We start from the raw sequence: 25,059 nt of genomic DNA, 5'->3' as shown, positions 1-25,059 counted from the left end.
ACAGGTGATTTTTATTTTCTTCCTGATGCCTTTTTATATTTCTATAATATGAATCTATTGCTAATAATCAGAAAAAAATTCATTTCAATTATTTTAAACATACACAGTTCCTATATAACAAAATATTTTCTACATCCCAGGCTTTTGTGGATCTAGTTAATATTATTTAAAACTTTTCTAATTCTTTCTTCAGTTGCTTCTCTATTCTGTGTTCATGACCAGCACTACTCTATAAGGCAATCTGATTGTGTAAGCAATAGGTAAAGTAGATTCAAGCTCTATTGTGCCAGTATGTAGCAATAGCTTCTTTCACCTCTCTTTCAATCATCTATGAAATTATCCTAAACTCCCAAATCACTCACTAAAACAACCTAAAAAATTTGTTTTGTTTAAAGGAGCTTAGGGAGGTCTAGCTAGTGTGTTTAATGGACCTATTTCCAATACTATACTAAATGTAAGAATATTATTTCCAAACATGCAGTTGGCCCTTGAACAATGCAGGGGTTGGGGGCACCCACCCCACACAGTTGAAAATCTGTGTATAACTTTTAACTCCCTAAAAACTACTGATGATCGGAAGCCTTACCAATAACATAAATAGTCAATTAACACATATTTTGCATGTTATATGTATTATATAGTGTATTCTTATAATAAAGTAAGCTAAAGAAAATGTTAAGAAAATCATAAGGAAGAGAAAATACATTTACAGTATTGTACTGTATTTAAAATCCATATATAAGTAGACCTGCACAGTTCAAACCTATGTTGTTCAAGGTCAACTGTATATTCCTTTAGACTAAAAGTTGGCAACCACGGATATGCATTAAGATCACACAAGGTACTTCTAAAACATTGCCCAGGCCTCACCCCAAGATTCTGAATTGGATCAGTACTTTAAATCTTCCCCAGTGATTCTAAGATGCAGCCAGAAGTAAGAACCATTTCTTAAACCAAATCTGTTGTAACAAAACAATGAGGTAGTCCTGGGGGGTTTTAGTAATGACAGGCATCTCCTGAGTATTATGCTTGGAGCTATATCCCCAGGGCAGAGAAGGGCCTCTGTTTGCTAGGAGGCCTGCTGGTATTTAGTCCAAGTCAGTAAACCTGAGAATGAGGAAAAACTGAGGCTCTGCTCCAGAATGGGGCCTCAAAATGTAAATTCTTCACTCAGGGAAACTTAGGAGGAGAAGGAAAAGGTACAAGTTGCATGGGCCTCAGGGGGCACTAAGGAATGGAGGACAGGAAAGGCCCAACGCCTGGGTTCAGATGCAGATCAGAAAGCATGGTGGTGGGGGAAGACCTGGGAGAGCAGCAGCCCCTTCCCCACATCATCAGAGATGTAGCAGCTCTGGCTTCTTCCTTCCTACCTGATCTTCAATTGTCTGTCTCCTGTTTTTCATCCAGTCAGAATCACCCAATGGGAAAGGCAACCTACCTGTCACCTCAGCACTGCCTGCACTTTTGGAAGAGTAAGTTTGTTGATCTTCCTCTTAACTCTGGGGATCTCTGAGAAAATTTTCCCTAACTCACTTTTCCTCCCATCCTTACTCCCAAAATGTGATGGAAAGCAAATTAAGTTCTAAGGAAAATACATGGGACTTTGAGACCCACAAAGATTTCAGAGTCAGTTTGCAATCTGGACCAGGAAGATGCTGTGGCTGAGTCCAAGTGTACCTCAATCTCAGAAGAGCCCAGAGAAGACAGACACTTTCTCTCTTGGTTAGGATTCTTTGGGCTACAGATACAAGAAAGCCCCAACCGGAAGGGGCTTAAATAGTAAGTCCAACGTGAAGTAGAGTGTGGGATGGGAGCGGAGGGTGTACAGAGGTAGGAATTTTCCAGGTATAGTACAGCAGGGCCCCAGCTCAGCCTCTACAATTTCCTTGCTTGCTTCTGCCCACTTTGTACATTGACTTTATCAGCAGGCTTGTGGCAAATGGCTACTATTTTCAAGTATTCATCCAGACATGAAGTATTTAGAAGAAGAGGACTATCTCTTTCCATGCTTCTTTTTTATGAACAAACCCAGAAACTTTTTTTTTTAGTCTCCCTTATCTTGTTAGTAAATCTGGAACATAGTTCCTTTCTAAACCAAACACAGGCTTTGGGAATAGGATTGTCATCATGGGTTTAAACCGTGCCCTGGAGATGGGGACAAAGAGTCAGCTTCCCATGAAGCAAAGTGGCTCTGTGAAGAAGAATAAATTTCTGAGCAAAATCACATTTGCTATGAGGAAACAGGTAGGAGGATTGAGTACTGGAGTGGCAATGAATAGTGTCTGCCATGCAGACACTATTTTTCTAGGCATCTGTGCAATTTGCAGGTCTTTTCATCCTCAGCCAGAGCAAGGCAGGCTGTTTTTACACTCAGAAGAGTTTATAACTTGCTTTTCAAATTCTTTCATTAGCTTGCTGGAAAACATCTGGATCACAGCTGTCACCTCTCAGAACTTTCACCTTGTGTCTTTTCTCACTTGGTAGAATATACACCTTTATTCTTCCTTCTTCTTTGCCTTAAGACAGCTTTAGTCCTTCATTTTTCATTGCTGTTAGAATAGTTTTGCTTGACCTGACTAGGAAAGTCTATGTTGGGTCCCTTTTCAGTACAGACAAGCTCCCAAGCTCCCCACCCCCCAGACTCAGCCTGTTTTACTCACCTCTCAGTATGTGTAACCACTAACCTATCACTCAATGACTCACCTACTTTAGTCTTGAAGTTTGTCCAGGAATTCCTTACTTTGACACCTCACCTTCTGTAAGCATACAGGTCCTTCATGTTGTGTAGGGCATTTTTGTTTCAATCTTTGTTTCCTTATTTTCTAGATCATTACAAAGAAATTGTAAAGGGGTGAAGAACTAACAATGATGTGGAAATAACCAAGGTTACAAAGACATATCAAGTCCCTAGAGTCATAATATTTACTCCACGATCTCTGAATCTCTCCAGAAATGGTTACTTGATGCCCTGAGTGAGAAGACACTAAAATTCTCCCTTCCAATCCTGCCTTTGGGTGCACGAACCTCTTCTCCAAAAGGGCCCCCAACAAGGCCCCATTCTCTATTCCTGGCCTATAGAACCAATCAGGGACAAAGATCTATGTCCTCACTCTTTGAAAAAGACTCTAATCACGATGGAGCAGGGCCTGGACTCTGTAGAACTATTGATCATGCCAGCTGACAGCTTCCATCTGAGGCAGTGGAGATCATCAAGAACCTGAGCTATCCTTGGTAAGAGAAAGTGAGATACAAAGTTAAGAGCAGCAAGCATTGACCCCAAATCAGAAGCAACAATGAATGAGGATCAATAGTGGCATCACCATTCCAAGAGTTTAGAACCAGGAGAGACAGGGACAGAGTGAGGATTGAGACAAGTTAAGCAATAAGCTCAAGGAAGGTATCTGCAGCTCACTCTTTTCTACCCAGAGAGACTACCATGATTTTTACCCATGCCGTGGCTGACTTGCCTATTGGGAATATACCCAGCCTATAAAGATGGCTGCAAAAAGGGGAGGACATATTCAAAAGAGGAGGGATTCTAACACTAACAGTAGCTTCCCCCTCCTGGATTTATGAAAGGTGCTAAGTGATTTCCATCTGAATTCATGAAACTGGAAATATTAATAGATTGCCAAGAGGCTAACAATGAGACAATCTGTGAATTAAAATAAATTCCTATCTTCTGTTTCAACACAAGTACAGTCAATTCTAGCTACCTTCTCCATATTGTTAAAGAGGAAAAAATGCATTATAAGTTAATATACATTGCTTTCTAGATTGTTATATTTAGCTTGATTTAAAGTGATTTCACATTTCCCTAAGTATACAGTGACCAGGCAGGAAGGGAATTGGCTAAGCATGTGAAAGTTGATAAGAAGATCAAATTACCTGTAGCTAGTTCTCAAGCAAATACCTGAGAGCTGATTGCACTGCCCAATGTGATTTGAGAGAATTCTGGGTGTTGCTATTGTAGGTCACTTCATAGTAAGTTGTTCTTCACTCAGGGAAGATCTAGGGATATGCAGAATTAGAGGAAAATACACAGAGTAATATTTAAAGTTAATCTTAAAGATTAAAACAGAATAAAGCTCATGATGAGTTCCATAAATAGGAAAACTATTTATAGACTTATTCATTCATTCTTTTGACAATTAATCACCAAGGTCTAGGTATCTAGAATATACTCAGGAGTTCACAGTCTGATGGAAAAAGCAGATGGGAAACAGCCTATTATAATACAATGTGATGGATGATATCATAAGGAAGTACAGGTTGCTAAGGCAACAGTAGACAAGAAAATGAGCACCTTAACCCAGATTTGGTATAGGTGGGGGAGGGGTGCCTCAGAAAATATTTCCTCTAGGAATTTACTTTTAAAGTGAAACCTGAGGGACACCTGGGTGGCTCAGTCGGTTAAGCATCTGCCTTCAGCTCAGGTCATGATACCAGGGTCTTGGGATCGAATCCTGCATTGGGCTCCCTGCTCAGTGGGAAGCCTGCTTCTCCCTCTGCCTGCCGTTCCCCCTGCTTGTGCTCTCTGTCTCTCTCTCTGACAAATAAATAAATACAATCTTTAAAAATAAATAAAAATAAAGTGAAACCTGAAAGTTTTACATAGTGAACTGGAGGTTAACAACATTCCAGGCTCTGAAGTGAGAAAGTATGGAGTAGTTAAGAAATAATAAGATGATGGTGATGGGGCACCTGGGTGGCTCAGTCATTAAGTGTTTGCCTTTGGCTCAGGTCATGATCCCAGGGTCCTGGGATCAAGCCCCACATCGGGCTCCTTGCTCAGCGGGAAGCCTGCTTCTCTCTCTCCCAGTCCCCCTGCTTGTGTTCCCTCTCTCACTGTGTCTCTCTCTCTGTCAAATAAATTGAAAAAAAAAAAAAGAAAGATGATGGTGATAATTACTATTTACAGCATGCTTACTTTATGCCAAGTCCTGTTCTAATTGCTTTACATTAATCTCATTTAATCCTTACAATACACCCATGAGGTAGGTATTAATATCAATATTAACTATTAATATTAACTACTAATATCCCTCTTTTATAGATGTGGAAATAAACTCAGAGAAATCACTTGCCTGAGGTTACACGGTAGTAGATAACAGAACTCATGCTCCTAACCTCTTAATAGACACTCCAACTAGAAGAATGAAAAGAAGTGCAGTATGACTGGAGACAAGAGGATGCATTTAAGGGCTATTTTTTTAAGAAGTCTTCTTTTTTTTAAGATTTTATTTATTTATTCATGAGAGACAGAGAGAGGCAGAGGCACAGGGAGAAGCAGGCTCTGTGTGGAGCAGGGAGCCCAATGTGGGACTCGATCCCAGGACCCTGGGATCATGACCTGAGCTGAAGGTAGATGCTTAACCAACTGAGCCACCCAGGCACCCATGAAGTCTTGCGAGCTATTTTGAATGACTGGCTGGGCATGAAGTACAGCGTGGGATGGGAGCAGAGGGTGTACACAGAGCAGTTCACTGAGGGATTAGCAAAGCCATGGATGTGAATGATGCACAGCATTAGTTTCACAAAAGGGGCAATTATAATGATGTATCACAGAGAAATTTTCATTATAATCTCTAAAATAACCATTTTTCTACATTTTGGAAGCAGCCAGGGTAAATTGCCTAAAGGTTTTGTATGACATCAAATATGTATAGTGAACTCCCCTTTGCTGATAGTATTCTGAAATGAATTAGCCCTCCATCAACTAGTAGTGTACCCCAGGAATCTTAGACTGAGTAACAGGAGTAAGGAAGGTCTTCTAGCTCAGTTCCCCTGGGCTGGGCTTGTCTGAGGTGATCAAGACATCACTGAACCCAAAAAGGTAAGATCTGCTCACTGGAAAGAATTGCAGTCACTTTCAAATATTGTTTACCACATGGGAAAAAAAAAAAAAGACTCTAACATAACTCCCAGTTAAACAATACATTTTGACTGAAGGACCCCTCACATTACTGAGAACTAAGCACAATGACAAACAATTTTGACCCGGTGGACATGGGAAAACAATGAACCTAATTTTAATGAATCATCCCAGAAAGAAAGCACGCAAGATTTCAGGCTGGGAATAGATGCCAAGATCCATCTGTGTTTGGCCCAGAAATCTCTAGGGTGGGCACAGGCCGTGCTCAGCTCCACGTTTACAGCCATGAATAGAGATTCCTTCAGCTCAACCCAAACACTGGGTTCTCAGGAAATAGCCATTTACAGAAAGGACCTGCCCATTTTACAAGATTAATAGGCAGACTGGATAAGCCACAGTGAAGTCAGTGTAACTCAACAAACACTTAAAGGAACTTACTGTATGCTAAGCAAAATTATAACTCAAGCACAGTCTCTCTCTCTGTGATCACAGTCATATGGAGGAATGGATAGGTATATAAAACATAAAAATCTCCTCTCTCTGAGTTATGCTGTAACAGAGGCACAATGAGGACATGAGGGAAGGAGAGATCAACTTTAACCAGAAGATGTAGGAGAGGGGAAAACACTGGGAAAGATTCTACAGAGGAGAAGGTATTTGAGCTGAGTTTTAAAGATACACAGCAAGAAACTTCCAGGTAGTTAGAGAAGATATATAAGGAACTATTAGCTCAGTCTAGGGATCAGGAGATAACAGCAAACATTTTACATATTGTGTGTTTCCCCTACTTCCCGACCCTACTTTCAATATTAAACCAAAGGCTGTCCCAGCCCATCTCACATTCTAAACAAGCACCCTTTAAAAAAAGCATCATAAGCCATGGTCCAGCCTAACAGCAAGAATGGCTTCACTCAGCAGATACCCTGGAACCCCACACACCACTCAGAGCCCCAGGAAAACTCCTACTGAAAGGGAGGGCTCAGGGAGGTGTGAAAAATGCATCTTGACATGAATTTGGAAGACCAAGGTGAGAGTCCCAGCCAGGCCGACTAAGTACCAATAATGTGAACTTAGGCAAGTCACTTAATCAACCTGAGCTTGGGTTTTTCATCTCACAGATGGGATAATATCCTGCATGGGTGGCAATTAGTGCAGTCAAGAGCATGGGCAGGTGTCAGATTACCCAGGGTCAAATCCAAACTCTACCACACACTGGTTGTGTAATCTTGGGCTGTTATTTAACAGCCCTGAGCCTTGGTTTCCTCACCTGCTAACCTGAGCACAATAGTATTACCTATCTTATGGGTCATCCATGAGTCTTAAGTGAAATCTTACCACAGAGCCTGATACATAAGATAAATGTTAGCTCTTCTTATCATTGGGAGGATCAAGTGAGGCAATGTATGTAAAAGCATGTTAAGAACTGAAGCCCCAGAGGTGAGTGAGTTAGACAAGGTGATCAATATAACCTGGGACAGTTGGGCCCTGGACAGAAGATCCTTATGTTAAGGGGTCACTGAAATGGGCTTCCTGGCTGTACCAGAGAAAAGTTTTAGTCTCTAGAGAGCAGTGACCCGAGGATAGTGGAAGTTTGGGTTCCTCTGATTCTGAAGTGTCACAGTAATATAAATCAAGTTCTCCTTTAAAGATATAAATAATCACCTGGTAATTTATCAGCTTGGATTTTTTTTATGGATCAGGTTTGGAAGAACCTCAGACTGCTCCCCAAATTTACCAATAAATTTATTACATAAGTAATAGTGATGAGGAGGAGGAGGATAAACATCATTTGTTGAGTACTATATTCCAAAAAGTTTACTTACATTTCTTCATTAATTCCTACACTACCATCATCAGGTACATATTATTACCCTCATTTTACAGTTGAGGATCTAAAGTTCAGGAAGTGTTAAGAATTTGCACGTATTGCAGCTGGAATTTGAACCCATGTTTGCCTCAGGCAGGTTCTTTTCCTCTACACTCCACTGTCCTCCTTCATACATATTTGTCACTAACCTCTTAGGTTATTCAGCTATAGATAAAAGAAATTAAAAGGCTGATACCAATATTTCATTTCTAATATATAAATATATTCATAAAAGAATTGCTTTCCCTGCCCTTGGCCTGTAGCTATGTTTTTCTGCTCTGTTCCAATCATTTGGACAAATAGGAAACTGCACATTAGGCAAAGGTCACATGGAAGGGAGTGGATAATATAATTTGCAAAAGGAGAAATGTTATGAATAGCTGATATTTTTAGAGTGTTATCTTTCTTGTTCACAATGGGTTTTGGTTTCCAGCCTGATAAAATGTAAATTTTACAAGGTCTGAGGAAAACTAAGGGATGGGAAGCTGAAGCCAAGAATAAAAAAATATAAGGCTCACTGGTATAGCCTGCGAGGTTGGGGAGGGTAGCAGCTGCAGTCCTTCAGAGTCCTGGCTGAAAAGCTTTGCTCACTGTTTTGCCTTGTTCGAGGGCTCCTCCCATGGCATGACTCCCAATGGGAGTCCCAGACACCTTAGGTGGGCTGCAGGATTTATAGGGAAGGCATGACCATCAGGATACTTCCTTTAAACTCACACTTCCATACTTCAAATGGACTCCCAGCACTGCCTAGCCATCCTCCTATGATTTTCTAGCATATTTGTTTTCCCCCTTCTCACATGACTCGTTCACACCTTCTCCTCTCTTCTCAAACCTTCCTAGGCCTATCTACCTCTCACTCTTGGCATATGACCTTGTCTTCCATTTTATAGAGAAAATTTAAGCTATTAGATAGGAGCCCTCTCATCTTCTTTCACCAGATCCCCAACCCACCATCTTCATCACCTTCTTCCCTTTGTTATAACTGAGAAGTTTTTCCACCTTTCTAAGGTCTGTCTCTACTTCTCTTTTCAAAGAATTTTTTCCTTTGGTCATCCACTTTCTCTCATCCCCTCTTGGGATCACTTCTATCCACATTCAAATGTGCTTTCATTCCTTGACCCACTTCTTCAGCTATATATCCCACAACATACTCTTCTACTTCCCTTTTTAGTCAGATTACTGTGTCTAGGTCTTCCTCTTTCTTGCCTCTCATTCTTTACTAAGCCCATTCTAATCTGTCTTTGGCTCCCACCATTTCACCAAAGCTCCTCTTGACCTCCATATTATCAAATCTAATAATCTGCAGATTTCTATACTCATCTGACTTGGACTCTCAGAAGTGAACCTGTGACACAATCAACTCCTCCTTGACATGCTCTCCTCTCTTGGCTCCCAGGACTCTATATTCTCCTGGTTTTCCTCCTACCTCTCTGGTTGCTACTCCTCTGTAGTTTCTTCTCTACCTGAGCTAAAGGCAGAGATGCCCACGGCTTGGTCCTGGGTCCTCTTCTCATATTTCCTCATACTGTCTCCCTAGACAATCTTATCCATCCCCTTGGCTTTAAATGTCATATATATTCTGATGATGCCAAATCTTATCTCCAGCCTCTAGAGCTCTTCTCCAACTCAATTTGGTATAGCGAACTACCTACTTGACATCTCCATCTGGATATTTCACTGGCATTGAAAATTTATCTTGTCCAAAAGTTAACTACTGCTTCATTGCCTCTTTTCAGTTCCTCAAATATCTCTGCATCTTTTGTGTCTCAGGGTCTTCCACATCGGCATTCTCCCCCTAGGATGATCTTCCCTCTGCTATAGATATGGCTGACTTTTCATCTTTCAGGTCTTTGCTCCAGTTAAACCACCTCAGAGAGATCTTTTCTAACCACTCAATCGAAGTAGATTCTCCCCTTGTTACTTTCTGCAGTGCACAGAGTTTTTCTCTTTCATAAAAGTTATCACAATTTGTAATTAACTACATATCTTTTTCTTTCCTTTTTTGGGCATTCTTTCCTGCTAAGCTCCATGTTGGCAAAGACTATTTCTTTTATCATCTAATGTATCCCCAGTATATTACAAGGTACTTGTGACTTAGTCAGTACTCAGTATATACTTAAATAAATGAAGCAAAAGATGGACTACAGGAATGGAATGACTGACTGAACATTTGACCCACCTCCATCTTCCTCATCTTAGTGCTATAGAGCTCCCAACAGTTGTCTGTCCACTTATAGCGTCTTGTGGAATAAGAGTAAAGGTGGATTTGAGTGCATGAAGAAAAAGGGAGCTAGCACATTATTTTATGTTTGGAGGTCTAGGAAGGATTCTTGGACTACGGCCTTTATAAAATCTTGTCTCAGGGTAGAAGGATTGAAATGAACTCAGCCTAGAATGAGTTTCCTCACTTCCGAAAAGGAATCAGGCCAAAGACATGGTTTGGTTTTCAGACACCCAATGTGGCTAAAAGGACACCCTGTACTTCCCTCTTCTCACTAGTGGAAAGACAAATGGGGACCCGGATTGTGAAGCCTCTGCTCCCATGCCGACTTTGAGTTGCCTGGAGGAGATTAGCCAGGAGACCAAGGCCAGGATGGAGGAGGAAGCATACAAGAAGGGGTGAGTCAGACTTCGTCCACCCTGAGGTCACCTGGTAGGTCTCAGAAGATACCTTCCCACGGGCCTTTCCTGTTTCTTAGAGGATTTAAGGAAGCAACCAGTGGCCCTAGGACCTCCTCACCTTAATAAAGAACTACATAAGAAAGGACAGTACTGTTCCACAGGAAGGACAAGAGGAAGCAGGGTGAGAGGGTGTGGTTAGGCAATAATTAGACTGCCCTCTTTTTAGGCAGAAAGCCACCAGAATGCCACTGCCCAGAATGGTCTGGCAATAAGGCCCCTGGGTGGGTTCCTCTTGGTGGTGCCTGAGGCTTCCTGACACATGCTCAGAGGAGTGATGTTGCTCTCAACAATGCGCAGGAGAAGCTGTAACCCTACTTCCTAGAACTGCCAACTGCCATCCCTTCTTTCTGTAAACTGGAGTCCCCTCAACTTCCAACTGTCCCCTTTTCTGATTGAGCTTCAATAACACCTTTGGCCCATTGTCAGCCACTAAGGGGACAGAGTACTAAGCAGGGCCCAAGCCCAGCCAGGTAGAGAAGTATTTCTGACCAGGCGTAGCATCCTGAGCTTCTTCTTTCTCCATAGCTCCTGAAGAAGACACAGCTTCCCATCATTATAGAACCTGTGAGCTTCTGTGTGGCAGCCATATATACTGCAGTGGGGTTGCCCTAGCCAAACTGTGCTTGTCTTAAACATTCAGCTATAGGATAAGCAAAAAGAGTACTGATCCTGGGAGAAGGGCATCAGAAGGGTATCTCTTGGGAAGCCTATCTTTTCACCCACAACTATCTTTGATACTAAGCATGCATGGGAGTAAACACCTCGATTGGCTTTGTAAACATTTACTGAGTACCTTTATAGGCCTAGTATGTGCCTGCCACTTCCATAAAACTTCCCAACAAGCCAATGTGATGGGTATCACCCTTCCTAGGTCAAGCTATATGCCTGGCCCTTCCTCAGAACATTCCCACACCCTGTAAAATAGGGGCCACACTTTCCATTTTATAGGTGAAAAGCTGAAGTACCCAGGTTACACAGAAAGCAGATATACTGTTCTCTCCACTGAACATTTTGTAGGATAAGAACCCAGTCAGGATTCTGCACCCACACTTTTTCCCTGTCAGTTTTGCCACACATTCACATATAAACAGGAAGGATGACTGAGGAGTGAGGGGAAATTGTACTGACATGAGCCACCTTGGGATTCAGTAGAGCTTCCCAGCTTTTTCCTGTTGTGTAGAACCACAGGAAGTGTTTAATTATTGGAGGTGTTCAAGTCCCCACCTCTAGGAACTCAGGAAAGGATGCTCTGTGCCTGGCCTTTCCAGACTCAGTTGTTTCTTTTTGCCCTGCAGATACCAGGAAGGTCTAAAGAAGACCCAAGAGCTTCAAGACCTGAAGGAGGAGGAAGAAGAACAGAAGGGTGAATGCCCTGAAGAAGCGGAAGAGGCAGAAGAAACTGAGGAAGAGGAAAAGGACCAAAGAAGCAGGTTGGAGCCCTTGCCATTGCTGAAATGGGTCACAATTCATTTAATTGCACAATATCCCTAAAGGTGCCCACTCCAGGGCAGCAGTGCGTCTGGGGCCCAAGTGAACAGTTAACAGAAACCAAGGAGGGCACTCATGTTGAGGGAGGAGTCAGAGGAAGGAGCCAAAATAGTTAACAAGGAGATGTTTGCAAGATCCAGGAGGTCAGAGGTGGTCAAGAGTGAGGCCAACAGCAATCAAGAGCTCGTGGGAGCTGAGAAACTACAAAGACCCTGACTGGAGTCCCCCGCTAGCCCAGCCACAGTTAGCTCATTTCCCAACTATCCCCAGGAGCCAAGAACCAAGGTCAAGGGAGCTGGCCTGAAGCCCTAGTGTGGGTTTCTTACAAGAACAGGGGCAAAGAGAACACATGGGGGTAGGGGAAAACTCAACTCATTGGCAAAGGCGAGTCTCCAACAGGTTCCATGCTGACCAGATAAGCTTGGATTTTTACTTGGATTAGAAAAAGTTGGGCCTTTCTTTTTTAATGTACTCTATATTTCAAGTGTATTTTTCCCTAAATAGGGGAAAATATATAACATGTAGATAAAGATAGTATAGATCCTGCATTTTGTCATACCTGTGCCCTCATCAGTGTCTTGAATTTTAACCATAGCCCCAATTCCATACATTCTGTCTTATGTCACTATTAGTTTTCAATTTTGATTTTTAAAAATGTGGTTATAGAAAACTTGGAACACTTCACCAAAGTCTTTGTTTTTAGAACCCTAGGCTATCTTGGAGTCCAGTGTGGCTCCAGCCAAAATGATTGTCTAATCAGCTGCTAAACTTGAAACAGGGTATGTGTCTGTGCCTCATTGCCTGCAGACTCAAAATCACACGCATGCAGTGAATAAGGTAATAAAATGAAGATTAGACGTGAGATGGATATGCTTCAAAGCACATAGGAACAGCCAATAGAGCCCAGTTGGAGAAAGATTCAGCCAGAGTGAGAGGTCTCAGCCTACCTGGATCAACCCTACTGTTCAAGGGAAGAGCGGTCTAGGAAAGCTGGAGAAAATGCTTCACTGTTGAAAGCAAACCTATGCTAGGATGTACCACCTCCCCTAATGAAAATCCCCAAGTTTTTTTGTTTGTTTGTTTGTTTTATTTATTTGCGAGAGAGAGAATGAGAGCCAGAGAGCACATGAGAGGGAGGAGGGTCTGAGGGAGAAGCAGACTCCCCGCCGAGCAGGGAGCCCGATGCGGGACTCGATCCTGGGACTCCAGGACCATGACCTGAGCTGAAGGCAGTCGCTTAACCAACTGAGCCACCCAGGCGCCCAAGAATCCCCAAGTTTTAACAATGAAAGTACAGTCCCTACTCCAAGCAGCTGGATCCTATTCTCCTTACATCTTCTCTCCTTCTTGGGGGTCCTTTGCTCTTATATTTTAGAGGTCACTAACTATCTTCCCCCCCTTTAATGCAGTCAAGCCCAGACCTGGACAACAGCCCTTTCTTCGGCTTCTTTGCATATAGCCAAGACAAGCTAGAGCTTCTAACACTTCCACGTACTCAGAAAGAACAAAAGAGAACTAAACAGAGTACATGGAATATAAACAGTCTAGTTTACAAAGCACAAGACTGGAATCCTTATCTAGCTAACTTGATCTCAAATCTGAGCTGCTAATCACAGCTCCCTCCCATTTTGTGAAACTACCAGGGAAAGTAAGGCTCTCTGTCCAGCTCCTGGTCCGCAGCACGTAGCAATGGCTGCCTTTCACATCCACCACCCAAAGCATCCTCTTGGTCCTACTGATCCTGAGAGGCCTCGTTCTCTCTCCTAACCTTTGCTTCCTCTCGGATTTACTTTTTGATCTTGAGAACACGCCTGTACCTCAGGTGATGAATACCAGACATCAACACATAGAAGGGTCCTCGTCCTTTATTACAGGGCTGTAGCTTCCCCTTTTCAGGCCCAGTACTGAGGCATCATCTTCTCCGTAACAACTGACACTGCTAACATATGAACTGCCCGCTCACAGTTACAGGGTCCCTTCCCCTGTCACCAAAGCCAGACTGGTCCTAAGAGCCTGTTGTCTTTAATGCGAGGCAATCCCCTCACTCATTCCTAAGTTCTGTAGACACACAGTTCCCTGCAGGCACCGGCACTCAGACATGATTTTCCCCGTTAAATTTTGGCATTTGCCTGTTTAAATCGGCTCTATGGAGTTTAGACAATATTAGGCAGATTCCTTTACTTTTCCAGTAACTCTCAGAAAGCAGAAGTCCTCTGGTCAAGTTTAAGTCCCAAGAATAATCTCATTTCATTAATTAAAATGCCCAGTTCCCCAAAATAGTCAAAAGCCTGAACTTACAAAGATCAACCTTCTTTTTTCCTGCAGTTTGTCTGCTTCAGGAAAGAAGGCTGTAGTAGGCAGGGGGAGTGTGGTTTCTTTCTCTCTATCCCACTTGCACTTCTACCCTCTCTTCCAGTTTTGCCAGTGCAGCATCTGACCTCTCTAGGATCAATGCTAGGAAAGGGAACTGAGATGAAGGGATTGGGAAGGTATTACTTGAATAGATTGTGAGTAGGCTCCAGGGCTTGGCAGGGGTTTAAAGCTGACTTGCTGACTTTGGTTAGTGTGTTGCTTTATGGGACCTCTAGAGAAAACCACTCCTCCCATCTCCCAGCATACACACACATTCACACCATGGCTGAGGTCCTCTCAGCTGCTGGTCCCTTTATGAGATCAAATGCAAGTCTTCTAGCTAGCCACTTAAAATCCCTCTCAGTCCCTGGGCAGCTGGAAGTATACCTTCCCTGTTCAGCTTCTAAGTAGCATTTCTGGGCAGGATCTGTGATGCCCCATGTCAGCTCTCCTTCTCCTGACTACAATCAGTTGAGGTAAAATGTGTACCTTTGGCTCACTATTGGTAGAAGGACAGCTTTCCCTATCATGGCCCACCACTCTGATGCCATCAAGCACGTCAGCAAAATTCTTGCTCTTCCAACTGCTCATGTGTGAGGCACGCACCAGTCCACTGTGTCCCCTAAACCTCAACATATCGAGCTCTCCAAACAGCATCTCTGAAGCCCCTCTTCCCTAGGCCCAGGTGAAAAGGAAGCCACCTCACCCCTCCCTATGGGAGATCAAAAATCAAAAATTGATTTCCCCAGAGATTCTATTTCTAATCTAATTCTATTTCTAACTCTTTCATAGGCTAGAAATGGGGGACCAGCTAAGGTTCACAAAGCCAGATCTTGACCTCCTCCTCTGCAGTCCCACTTCAGAGTGGGGTGACAGTGGGATTTTCCCCACTCTAGCAGCTTGTTCTGAAGCACGGAAATACAGCCCCAAAGAAAGACTGCATTTTAGCATCCAATTATATCTAAGTAGAAACTAAAGAATCTAAACAGGGCTGAAAGAAAATAAGCTTCCATTTCCAAGCTGTCCCTCCCCAACAGTTGTGAAAATAACCAGATTTCCACCTCAGCTAAGTGCTCACTGTTTTGCTTTGCCTAACTGTTCCTGAAACAATCATCAAATGGGTCCCATGTGGAAGAAAAACCAATTGGTACCTTAGCATCTGAGGCAGGCACTCTGAGCCTCTGGTCCTTTTCCAAGGAAGGTATTGTTGAGTCTTTCCATCAGTCATAAGGCATCTTTTTTCTACTGACTAAATTAGAGCTGTCTATTTCTCAGCAAATGGCCTGCATATTGCAGTGTCTATGTGTGCCTCCAGATCTTCAGAAAGCCCTCCTGTCATTTTCCTCACCTCCTCCATTTTTAAAAATAGATGAGGGATTGGAATAATCTCAGGAAACAAACTGAGGGTTGCGGGAGGGATGGGGGGCGGGAGGGATGTGGTGGCTGGGTGAGAGACACTGGGGAGGGTATATGCTATGGTGAGCACTGTGAATTGTGTAAGACTGTTGAATCACAGACCTGTACCTCTGAAACAAATAATGCAAGATATGTTAAAAAAAAAAAAAAAAAGAAGAAGAAGAAGAAGAAAAAGAAGTATCTTCCTATCTCCCTATCTTGCAGGAAGGGAAAAATGAAGGGGGCGGGAATCGGAGGGGGAGACGAACCATGAGAGACTATGGACTCTGAGAAACAAACTGAGGGTTCTAGAGGGGAAGAGGGTGGGGGGATCGGTTAGCCTGGTGATGGATATTAAAGAGGGCACGTACCGAATGGAGCACTGGGTGTTATACGCAAACAATGAATCATGGAACACTACATCAAAAACTAATGATATAATGTATGGTGATTAACATAATAAAATTTAAAAAAATAGGAAAAAACTCTAGCCTAGTGAAAATGTCCAGGATTTCACTAGAGAGCTTGAAGAATGGATTCTGCAAAGCAGGCCATATGACCAAATGTTGTTTCACTAGGCCCCAAAGAGAGAGGGAAAGTTGAAAGGCAGTTGAGAAGAGACGAAAAGGGAAAAAGGGAGTGAAGCAGCCAAAAAATGGGGGCGGGGGAGGGAGATGAAAGGGAAGGAAGAAAGAGAGAAAAGGGAGAGTGAAGAAGGGAGAAAAAGGAAGAAGGAAAATTAGGGAGTGAAGATTACTGGGGTTGAGAAAACATCTGGACTAAGCCACTGGGAGGTTGCTGGAGGCTACTAGTCCTCTGGTTGCCCCTGGGATGGTTTGAAGTGAGCTCTTGAGGTTGATCTGGTTCCTTGTCATTTAGCATTGAACATGGAGAGTTTTCTGGGGGTTTAGGACAGTTCTTCTACTCTGAACACAGTCAGATGTGGAACTGAGGACAATAAAGTATGCATCAGAACTTGAAGGCAGGGGACAGATTACTTGAAACTGATCACTAAATACCACTAAGTGCAGAAAAGATGCTGGTCCCATCTACATGCATGGGAGTATGGGTCAGGCAACCTTCTGTCCTGGGGACTGAGAGAGTTCAGATATCAATGAACATCTCATGAATAGATGAGGGCATGTATGAATGAATGAATGATCAAACGAGTAAGAGGAGTGTTCTGGCCCAGTAGCTCCCAACATCAAGGTTATGGACTGGTGGCATTAAAATCACCTGGGGAAAAATTTTAATGTGCCTAATATACTAAACCCTTCTCCTATTTTTTCATTTGACAGCAAACTTGAAGAATTGGTTCATTTCTTACAAGTCATGTATCCCAAACTGTGTCAGCACTGGCAAGTCATCTGGATGATGGCCACAGTGATGCTGGTCTTGACTGTTGTGCTGGGGCTCTACAGTTCCTATAACTCTTGTGTGGAGCAGGCTGATGGGCCCCTTGGGAGATCCACTTGCTCATCAGCCCAGAGGGACTCGTGGTGGAGCTCAGGACTCCAGCATGAGCAACCTGCAGAGCAGTAGGAAACCTGACACCCAGTCAGTACCCTGCTCCAGCACGCAGCTGACTGCCCTTTCCCCAAGCATAGTGTTTGAGGCCGGGTGTGGGCATGGTACCGCTAGCCCATTAGGAAATGAGCAGGGTTCTTTCACACTCAGCACCCATGTGGGAGCTATGCATACACAGAAACTGATGTTCTTGGAGGATCAACAAAACTGCCCTTGTAAAGCATCTGGTGGATGAAGTCACCTTTATGAAGGAACGCTAATAGAAGGGAAAGTCATCTGCCCCAAGCTCAGATGGCTGGGGAAAATAAAACACTTTCACTGCAGGAGATAGTAAGAAGCTCACTCTCCCTTCCCTTTTTTCCTCTCTGTAGTCAGAAATCAAGAAGAATTAATTATTCCCAAAGGCTAACACTGACCCTGATGATCAGACCTAGAATTTGGAGTCACAACATGACTATCATCCCATTTCCATCTCATCCTCAGACTCTCCTTCAGCCTCCCCTCCTCCCCTTTGGAACCGGAGTTTCTCTTTACAGAAGTAGGAAAGGTTTCTCAGAAAAATATTTAGGCTGAATTTAGACCAGTGCTTGGAATGAAATGGGGAGATGTGAGTTAATATATATGCATCTGTATACACACACAACACATACATACACACAGCATGCATGTGCATGAAGCCAACAACCTTCCAAACATGTGCTCTCAGTGTGTGTTCTGGATAAAGCCAACCCACAGAATTTTCACTAGGTGTGGGGCAGTCACCAGGCACCTGTTCAATGAGCTCTCCACATGGATTTAAGATGTTTGAAAAACACTGAAAACTCATGGTTTCAACAGTGAACTTGCTGGTCTCCATTTCAAGTGCTAATTCTAAGCTGTTGTACAACACAGTCTATTCCCTATTTGTCCTCTCCTATTGAGAGCAGTTAACCCACCTCTCAGGTGAAGGAGGAGACAGAGTGTGCTTTCAGCTCCTGTGTGCCTACATGCAAATGTGCAGTTGCACCTTAGTGCTTTAAACGGGATTTCCAACCCAAGTATGTTTCAGAGCATTCATAATTGTTTAGCATAAAACTGAAGGAGCACATCTCATCTCCAATTTGACTTCTCCCTCCACCTTTACAGCCACTGCTTTCATTCATCCCTCATCAGTTTTGGGGGGTGTTGGTTTCTTGTGGGTTTTATTGTGGTTGTTCTGCTCTTGTTTTTGTTTTGTTGTTGATGTTGTTTTGTTGCTAACATTCATATAGAACTTACTATGAGCCAAGCACTGTTCTAGGTATTATATAGGTATTAATTCATTTAATCCTCAAAAAAAAAGGAAAAACCTATGAGGTGGGTACTAATCTCCTCATTTTCAGATAAGGAAACTGAAGCACAAAAACACAACTTGCCAAGTACATCCAGTTAGTAAATTATGGGCCTGGAACTCAAGTCCATACAGACTGGCCCCTGCAAAAAATTGCCTTTTCCAGTGGTCTTCTAACTGCATGCCTTACATTTCAGTCCCACTTCCCCAAGTAGCCCTTCAACCACTCCAGATTATTTCTGGTTCCCAGACTAAGTCATTTTCTCATAGTTCTATTCCTCTACTCACCAGTTTTTCTTCTGCCATTCTCCTCTTTTCTACTGGTTACTCTTCAGAACCAAGTGCAGAAATTATCCCCTCCATACAAGCTTTGATGACCTCGCTCCAACTCCCTACCATATCCCACATAATAGGTCACACCCTCTTCTGTACTTTCTGACACTTTTTAAACATCTTAATTATTGACAATTGTGACAGTATATCACAATAACTTTTTGTGTGTCTATCTCCCCTACTATTTTCCTCAAAGACAAGAACAATATCTTACCCATTCTTTGGGGTAAATACCTAGCATGGTGGCTGATACATGGGAGGGTATCATTAAATGCTGGTCAAAAGAACAAGTGAGAATTCAAGGTGGTAGAGAGCAGCCTAGAGACAGCTGACATTTTGCACACTTCCCAGTCCCAGTACCATCACTGCCACTATCTCAATAAGAAAAATATCTTTATTAGTCTCAACTTATTCTATTATTTTTCAGTCTACTCTGGGCAAGAGCAGAAATGAGACCTAACTGGAAACACCATTTCCAAGCTCAAGGACTGGGCTTGATGCAACCACTCCTTTCAGAAAGACCCACCTAGATCAGCCCTATTGTAAAACAGCATGTTGTTTTAAGGTGGGGTGGGGGGCATCCTTTACAGTGGCTGGAAAACCACTGTGAGTGAAGCCCAAGCCAGGGTTGAGCAAGAATGTGCCATTAAGGTAAAGAGGTGCAGATCAAGGCAGAGGGACTTTGGGGGCCTGGAAGGATGGTTTTCCCTGATGTACCAGGGGTCTGGACACACTGAAAAATCTTTTAGGCCTTCAGAGTCACAGGCAGGATGCAAATGGAGTTCTAGAGACAGTAGCTGTGGAGCAGGACTCTCTACTGGCAATGTCCAGTCTCAAAGTCCTCTTAAAGGACAAGGTTGAGCTGGCCCACTGTCCCCTTGGCTACAGGGTTCCCACCTTTGTTACCAATTAAAACAAAGGCAGGGGAACAACTACAGTGAGCTCCTGAACCTCCAGCTGCTCCATAGAAAAGCCTGCAAGAGTACTTCCAGACATAGGCCCTCACCCAAAGTACTCTGTAAGAGAGGTTGAAGAAAAGAAGAACTGTAACAGTAACCACATTTCCAAGGGCATTCCTGAAAAAAGTACTCATCGGCATTTCTTTTATGAAAAGCAAAGTTTGATCTGAAGCAGGTGGAATGTTACTAAAGCAGCAGTGAAATGGAGAGAAATGGGCCCTGTCTTTCCAACAGTGATATTGATCTAAAATAAAAGTTCCCCTCAAAATGCCTCCGAAGTCTGACATTTCTGCTTAGCCCTAGGACTCTGGGTGCCTATCTTGAGTTTCAGTGATGTGTAGTTTGTGTCATTGTTGATATCACCTCCTTAAAGGGCCTTCACTTTCTGGCTGCCACAAAATCCATATATATCATTCTCTGCGTACAGCCTGGCAGAGTAAATGGAGAGGGAGATACTGGATTTGTGTATCACTGGCTGTCAGTTCCTAATGTTGTTAAACCTCACACAGGTGTGCTAGCATTGAACTATAGAGTGTCACATACCTGAGTTTGAAAATAAAAGCACATTTCCAAACCAATGGCAGTAGCCAAATGCCTCCTTATTTTATGGAGCTAAGCCACAATCTTGCCCCAACTCTGAATTAAATCCCCTTAGATATTAGTGCTTCCCAGAACCAAGCCAAAAGTCCCCAGCCCTTGGGTCACTGTACTATGGGCTACCTCTTAGGGGTTGGATTGTTTCCTCTCTTTCTTCTTCATTCCTGATCTTAGTTTCCTACACCTTCTCAGCCTACAATTTTTTTTTTTCAGGTGTACAATATATGATTCAACAATTCTTTTTTTTTTTTTTAAGATTTCATTTATTTTAGAGAGAGAAAAGAGCATGAGTGGGAGGGGCAAAGGGAGAGTGAGAGAGAACCTCAAGCACACTCCTACCTGAGCACAGAGCCCAACGTGGGGCTTGATCTCACAACCTTGAGATCAAAACCTGAGCCAAAACCAAGAATAGGATAGTCAACCCACTGCACCACCCAGGTGCCCCTGATTCAACAATTCTATAGATTTCTCAGTGCTCATCAAAAGAGTGTTCTCTTAATCCCCTTTACCTATTTCACCCACGCCCCCACCCACCTCCCTTCTAGTAACCACCAGTTTATTCTCTGTATTTAAGAGTATGTTTTTTTTGTCTAATTTTTTAAATTATTTTTTTTAAGATTTTATTTATTTGACAGAGAGAGCACAAGCAGAGGGAGAGAGAGAGAAGCAGGTTCCCTGCTGAGCAAGGAGCCTGATGTGGGACTCGATCCCAGGACCCTGGGATCATGACCTGGGCCGAAGGCAGCCGCTTAACCGACTGAACCACTCAGGTGTCCCTTAAAATTAATATTTTTGCTGTGCTAGAGACTGCTGAATTTTCACCAACATGATTTCCACAGCTAGACTGTATTTTTCAGTCTTTTTCTAAAAATGTTTTATTATGTTAGTCACCTTACAGTACATCATTAGTTTTTGATTTGGTGTTCCATGATTCATTATTTGTGTATAACACCCAGTGCTCCATGCAATACGTATATTTTTCAATCTCTCTTGCAGCTAGATGTAGGGGAATGTAGACCTTTCAGAAAGTAATGTCCTAAAAACAGACTCTCCTGCCCAATATTTCACACTGTCTTTATTTCCCCTCTTACCAAATTCAGAGGATTTAGTTGAGGACCTGAGGCCTGAGAAGATGGAAGCTGTACCTTTGAATGGGCACTCACAGAATTCAGCTGTGACATGAACAAGAAATAAAATTTTAGTGTATCAGGCCACTGAAATTCAGGAATATTTGTTATAGCAGTTAGCCTACTTTGATTAATGCATAGATTTGAACCACGAAGGTGGTGCTTCAATAACAAGTTTTCAAAATATGAGGCACTGGCTTAGCAGTCAAGCAGCAGAAAACAAGAAAACTAATTTCAGGAGCTAGAAATATGGTGACTCATGTAGTGAGTAAAACAAAAATATTTGGCAAAGGATTACCCACGATAATTTGAAAGGCAGCCCATGGGCAGCCTATAGCCCTAGGAGAAGTGGCTGGAATAAATCCATGTGAGGCTTTATTGGCTGCCTTTGGCAAGATATTGTAAGAAAAAGAAGCACATGGGAAAGAATTAGCTATTTGGAAGTAGAAGGAAAAAAATACAGAGGGTTCAGACTGAAGGCTTAGAAAGCCTGACTGCTTCTAAACTCCAAACAGTAAGAATAAAAAGAGCTTTCAGTGGGAAAGAACCAATAAAATTTTTCAGTTGAACTCAGATCAACTCAGCTTATGGCAAAGATCGGATTAAGGATATGGCCCTTCCATCTGTGGTTTCACATGAACTCAGTGTAGGCACCATTAAATTAGAGAAAGAGAGAGAGGAATGGAGTGAGAAAACAAAGAAATGCATCTTGCTAATTATGACTGGGAAAGGATTTGGGGTATGGTTATTGGGAACGGAATCAAATGGAACCAAAAAGGTCAGAAATCTAGGTTTGTGAGGGAATTGTATTTACAAAGAAACATGAGCCAAGATGAAAAAGTTCAACTGTTCAAATTAGAAAACAACTTTTGGGATCTTCAGCTTTATACCAAGAGAAGGCAGATTGCAAAAGCTGTGTTACCCCCCAGGAGGGCATACTCCTTAAATCCTACTTCAAATGTGGCCAAGGAAGATTGTATACAATGAAGGGCTACAGAATCAGTGGACACATGGGACACGGGAGTTTCTCCCAGGAAGCTGAATCAAGATCTAATCAAAGGTAAGTAACTATAGTAGGAAGAATTTCTAAAATACACCCCCCAAGATGTCCCACCCCAATCCCTGAAACCTTTGCATATGAACTATTACTACTGTTATGTTATATGGTAAAGTTGACCTTAAAATAGGGAAATCATCTCAGTGGGCCCAATGTAATCACATCAGCCCTTAAAAGCAGAGAGCTTTCGGGCGCCTGGGTGGCTCAGTTGGTTAAGCGACTGCCTTCGGCTCAGGTCATGATCCTGGAGTCCCGGGATCGAGTCCCGTATCATGCTCCCTGCTCAGCAGGGAGTCTGTTTCTCCCTCTGACCCTCCCCCCCTCTCATGTGCTCTCTCTCTCTCTCATTCTCTCTCTCAAATGAATAAATAAAATCTTAAAAAAAAAAAAAGCAGAGAGCTTTCTCTAGCTAATGGTAGAAGTCAGAGAGATTAGAGGTGTGAGAAGGACCCAAAGTGTCACTGCTGCTTTGAAAATAGAGTGAGCCCATGAAAAGAAAAGCAGGCAGCCTTTTGGAGCAGAGAACAGACCCCAGTTGACAGCCAGCAAGAAAACAAGGACCTCATTCCTACAGCCTCAAGGAAATGAATTCTGCCACCAACCTGAATGAGCAAGAAAGTGGATTGTTCCCCAGGGCCTCCAGGTAAGAGCACACCACTGCCTACACATTGATTTTAATTTTGTGAGACCCACAGCAGAGAACCCAGCTGAGCCCACCCAGACTTCTGACCTACAGAATTCTGAGATAGTAAAAGGGTGTTGTTCTTTGAGAAGATCAACAAAATTAATAGATTAGTAGCCAGACTCAGAGAGAGAGAGGACTCAAAATCAGAAATGAAAGAGGAGAAATAATATGATTTCACTCATATGTGGAATTTAAGAAACAAAACAGATGAACACTGGGGAAGGAAAAAAAAAAAAGAGAGAGGGAAACAAACCATAAGAGACTCTTTTTTTTCTTTAAATTTTTTATTGTTATGTTAATCACCATACATTACATCACTAGTCTTTGATGTAGTGTTCCATGATTCATTGTTTGTGTATAACACCCAGTGCTCCATGGAGAACGTGCCCTCTTTAATACCCATCACCAGGCTAACCCATCCCCCCACACCCCTCCCCTCCAGAACCCTCAGTTTGTTTTTCAGAGTCCAACCATAAGAGACTCTTAATGATAGAGAACAAACTGAGGGTTGGTGGAGGGAGGTGGGTGGGAGATGGGCTAAATGAGTGATGGGTAATTAAGGAGGGCACTTGTTATGATGAGCACTGGTGTTACATGTAAGTGATGAATTGCTAAATTCTACTCCTGAAACCAGTATTACACTATATGTTAACTAAGTAGAATTTAAATCAAAATTTGAAAAAAAAGGGGGAGAAATAACAACCAACTCCTCAGACATACAAAGGATTATAAGAATATTATGAAAAATTATATGCCAATAAATTGGACAAACTAGAAGAAATGGATAAATTCCTAGAAAACATATAACCTACCAAAACTAAATCAGGAAGATGTAGAAAATTTGAACAGATCAAATACCAGCAAAGATACTGAATCAGTAATCAAAATATTCCCAACAACAACAAAAAAAGTCCAGGACCAGATTTTCCCAAATTTCCATGGGAAAATTCTACAAAACATTTAAAGAAAAATTAACACTTATTCTTCTCAAACTATTCCAAAAAACAGAAGAAGAAGGAAAACTTCCAAATTCATTCTATGAGGCCAACATTACCCTGATACCAAAACCAGATAAAGACACCACAAAATGGGGTGCCTGGGTGGCTCAGTTGTTAAGCGTCTGCCTTCAGCTTGGGTCATGATCCCAGGGTCCTGGGATCAAGCCCCACATTGGGCTCCCTGCTCGGCGGGAAGCCTGCTTCTCCCTCTCCCACTCCCCCTGCTTGTGTTCCTTCTCCCACTGTGTCTCTCTCTGTCAAATAAATAAATAAGATCTTTTTAAAAAATTTTAAAAAGACACCACAAAAAAAGAGAACTACAGGCCAATATCTCCGATGAACATAGATGCAAAAATCCTCAACAAAGTATTAGTAAACCAAATCCAACAATATATTAACAAAATCACTCACCACAATCAAGTAGGATTTATTCCCAGGATGCAAGGGTGGTTCAATATTTGCAAATGAATCAATGTGATACACCACATCAAGAAAAAAAAGGATATAAACCATATGATCATTTCAATAGATGCAGAAAAAGCAATTGACAAAGTAAACATCCATTCGTGATAAAAACCCTCAACAAAGTAGATTTAGAGGGAATATACTTCAACATAATAAAGGCCATATATGAAAAACTCACAGCTAACACCATACTCAATGGTGAAAACCTGAAAGCTTTTCCCCTAGGATCAAGAACAAGACAAGGACCTCTTTTATTCATCATAGTACTGGAAGTCCTAGCCACAGCAATCAAACAAGAAAAAGACATAAAAGTAATTCAAATCAGTAAGGAAAAAGTAAAACT

General features: G+C 42.4%; 1 protein-coding gene across 6 annotated transcripts in view; it reads left to right on the top strand.

Annotated features, from left to right (window-relative positions):
- IRAG1 (inositol 1,4,5-triphosphate receptor associated 1) overlaps window positions 1-20,355 on the top strand; it is a 121,379-nt gene extending 101,024 nt beyond the window's left edge. For all 6 annotated transcript variants that reach the window (XM_027579654.1, XM_027579653.1, XM_035722895.1 and 3 more), the window contains 4 exons: window positions 1,408-1,472; window positions 10,242-10,361; window positions 11,720-11,854; window positions 16,958-20,355. In XM_027579654.1, the coding sequence (XP_027435455.1) occupies window positions 1,408-1,472; window positions 10,242-10,361; window positions 11,720-11,854; window positions 16,958-17,201 (564 nt within the window). In that variant the 3' untranslated portion in view covers window positions 17,202-20,355. The remainder of the gene's footprint in view (window positions 1-1,407; window positions 1,473-10,241; window positions 10,362-11,719; window positions 11,855-16,957) is intronic.
- Window positions 20,356-25,059: the final 4,704 nt, after the last annotated feature.

Source organism: Zalophus californianus, chromosome 11 (assembly GCF_009762305.2).
Source record: "Zalophus californianus isolate mZalCal1 chromosome 11, mZalCal1.pri.v2, whole genome shotgun sequence".
Classification (NCBI taxonomy): Eukaryota; Metazoa; Chordata; class Mammalia; order Carnivora; family Otariidae; genus Zalophus; species Zalophus californianus.
Note: the sequence above shows the minus strand (reverse complement) of the source record. Positions and strands in the feature narration are given on the sequence as shown.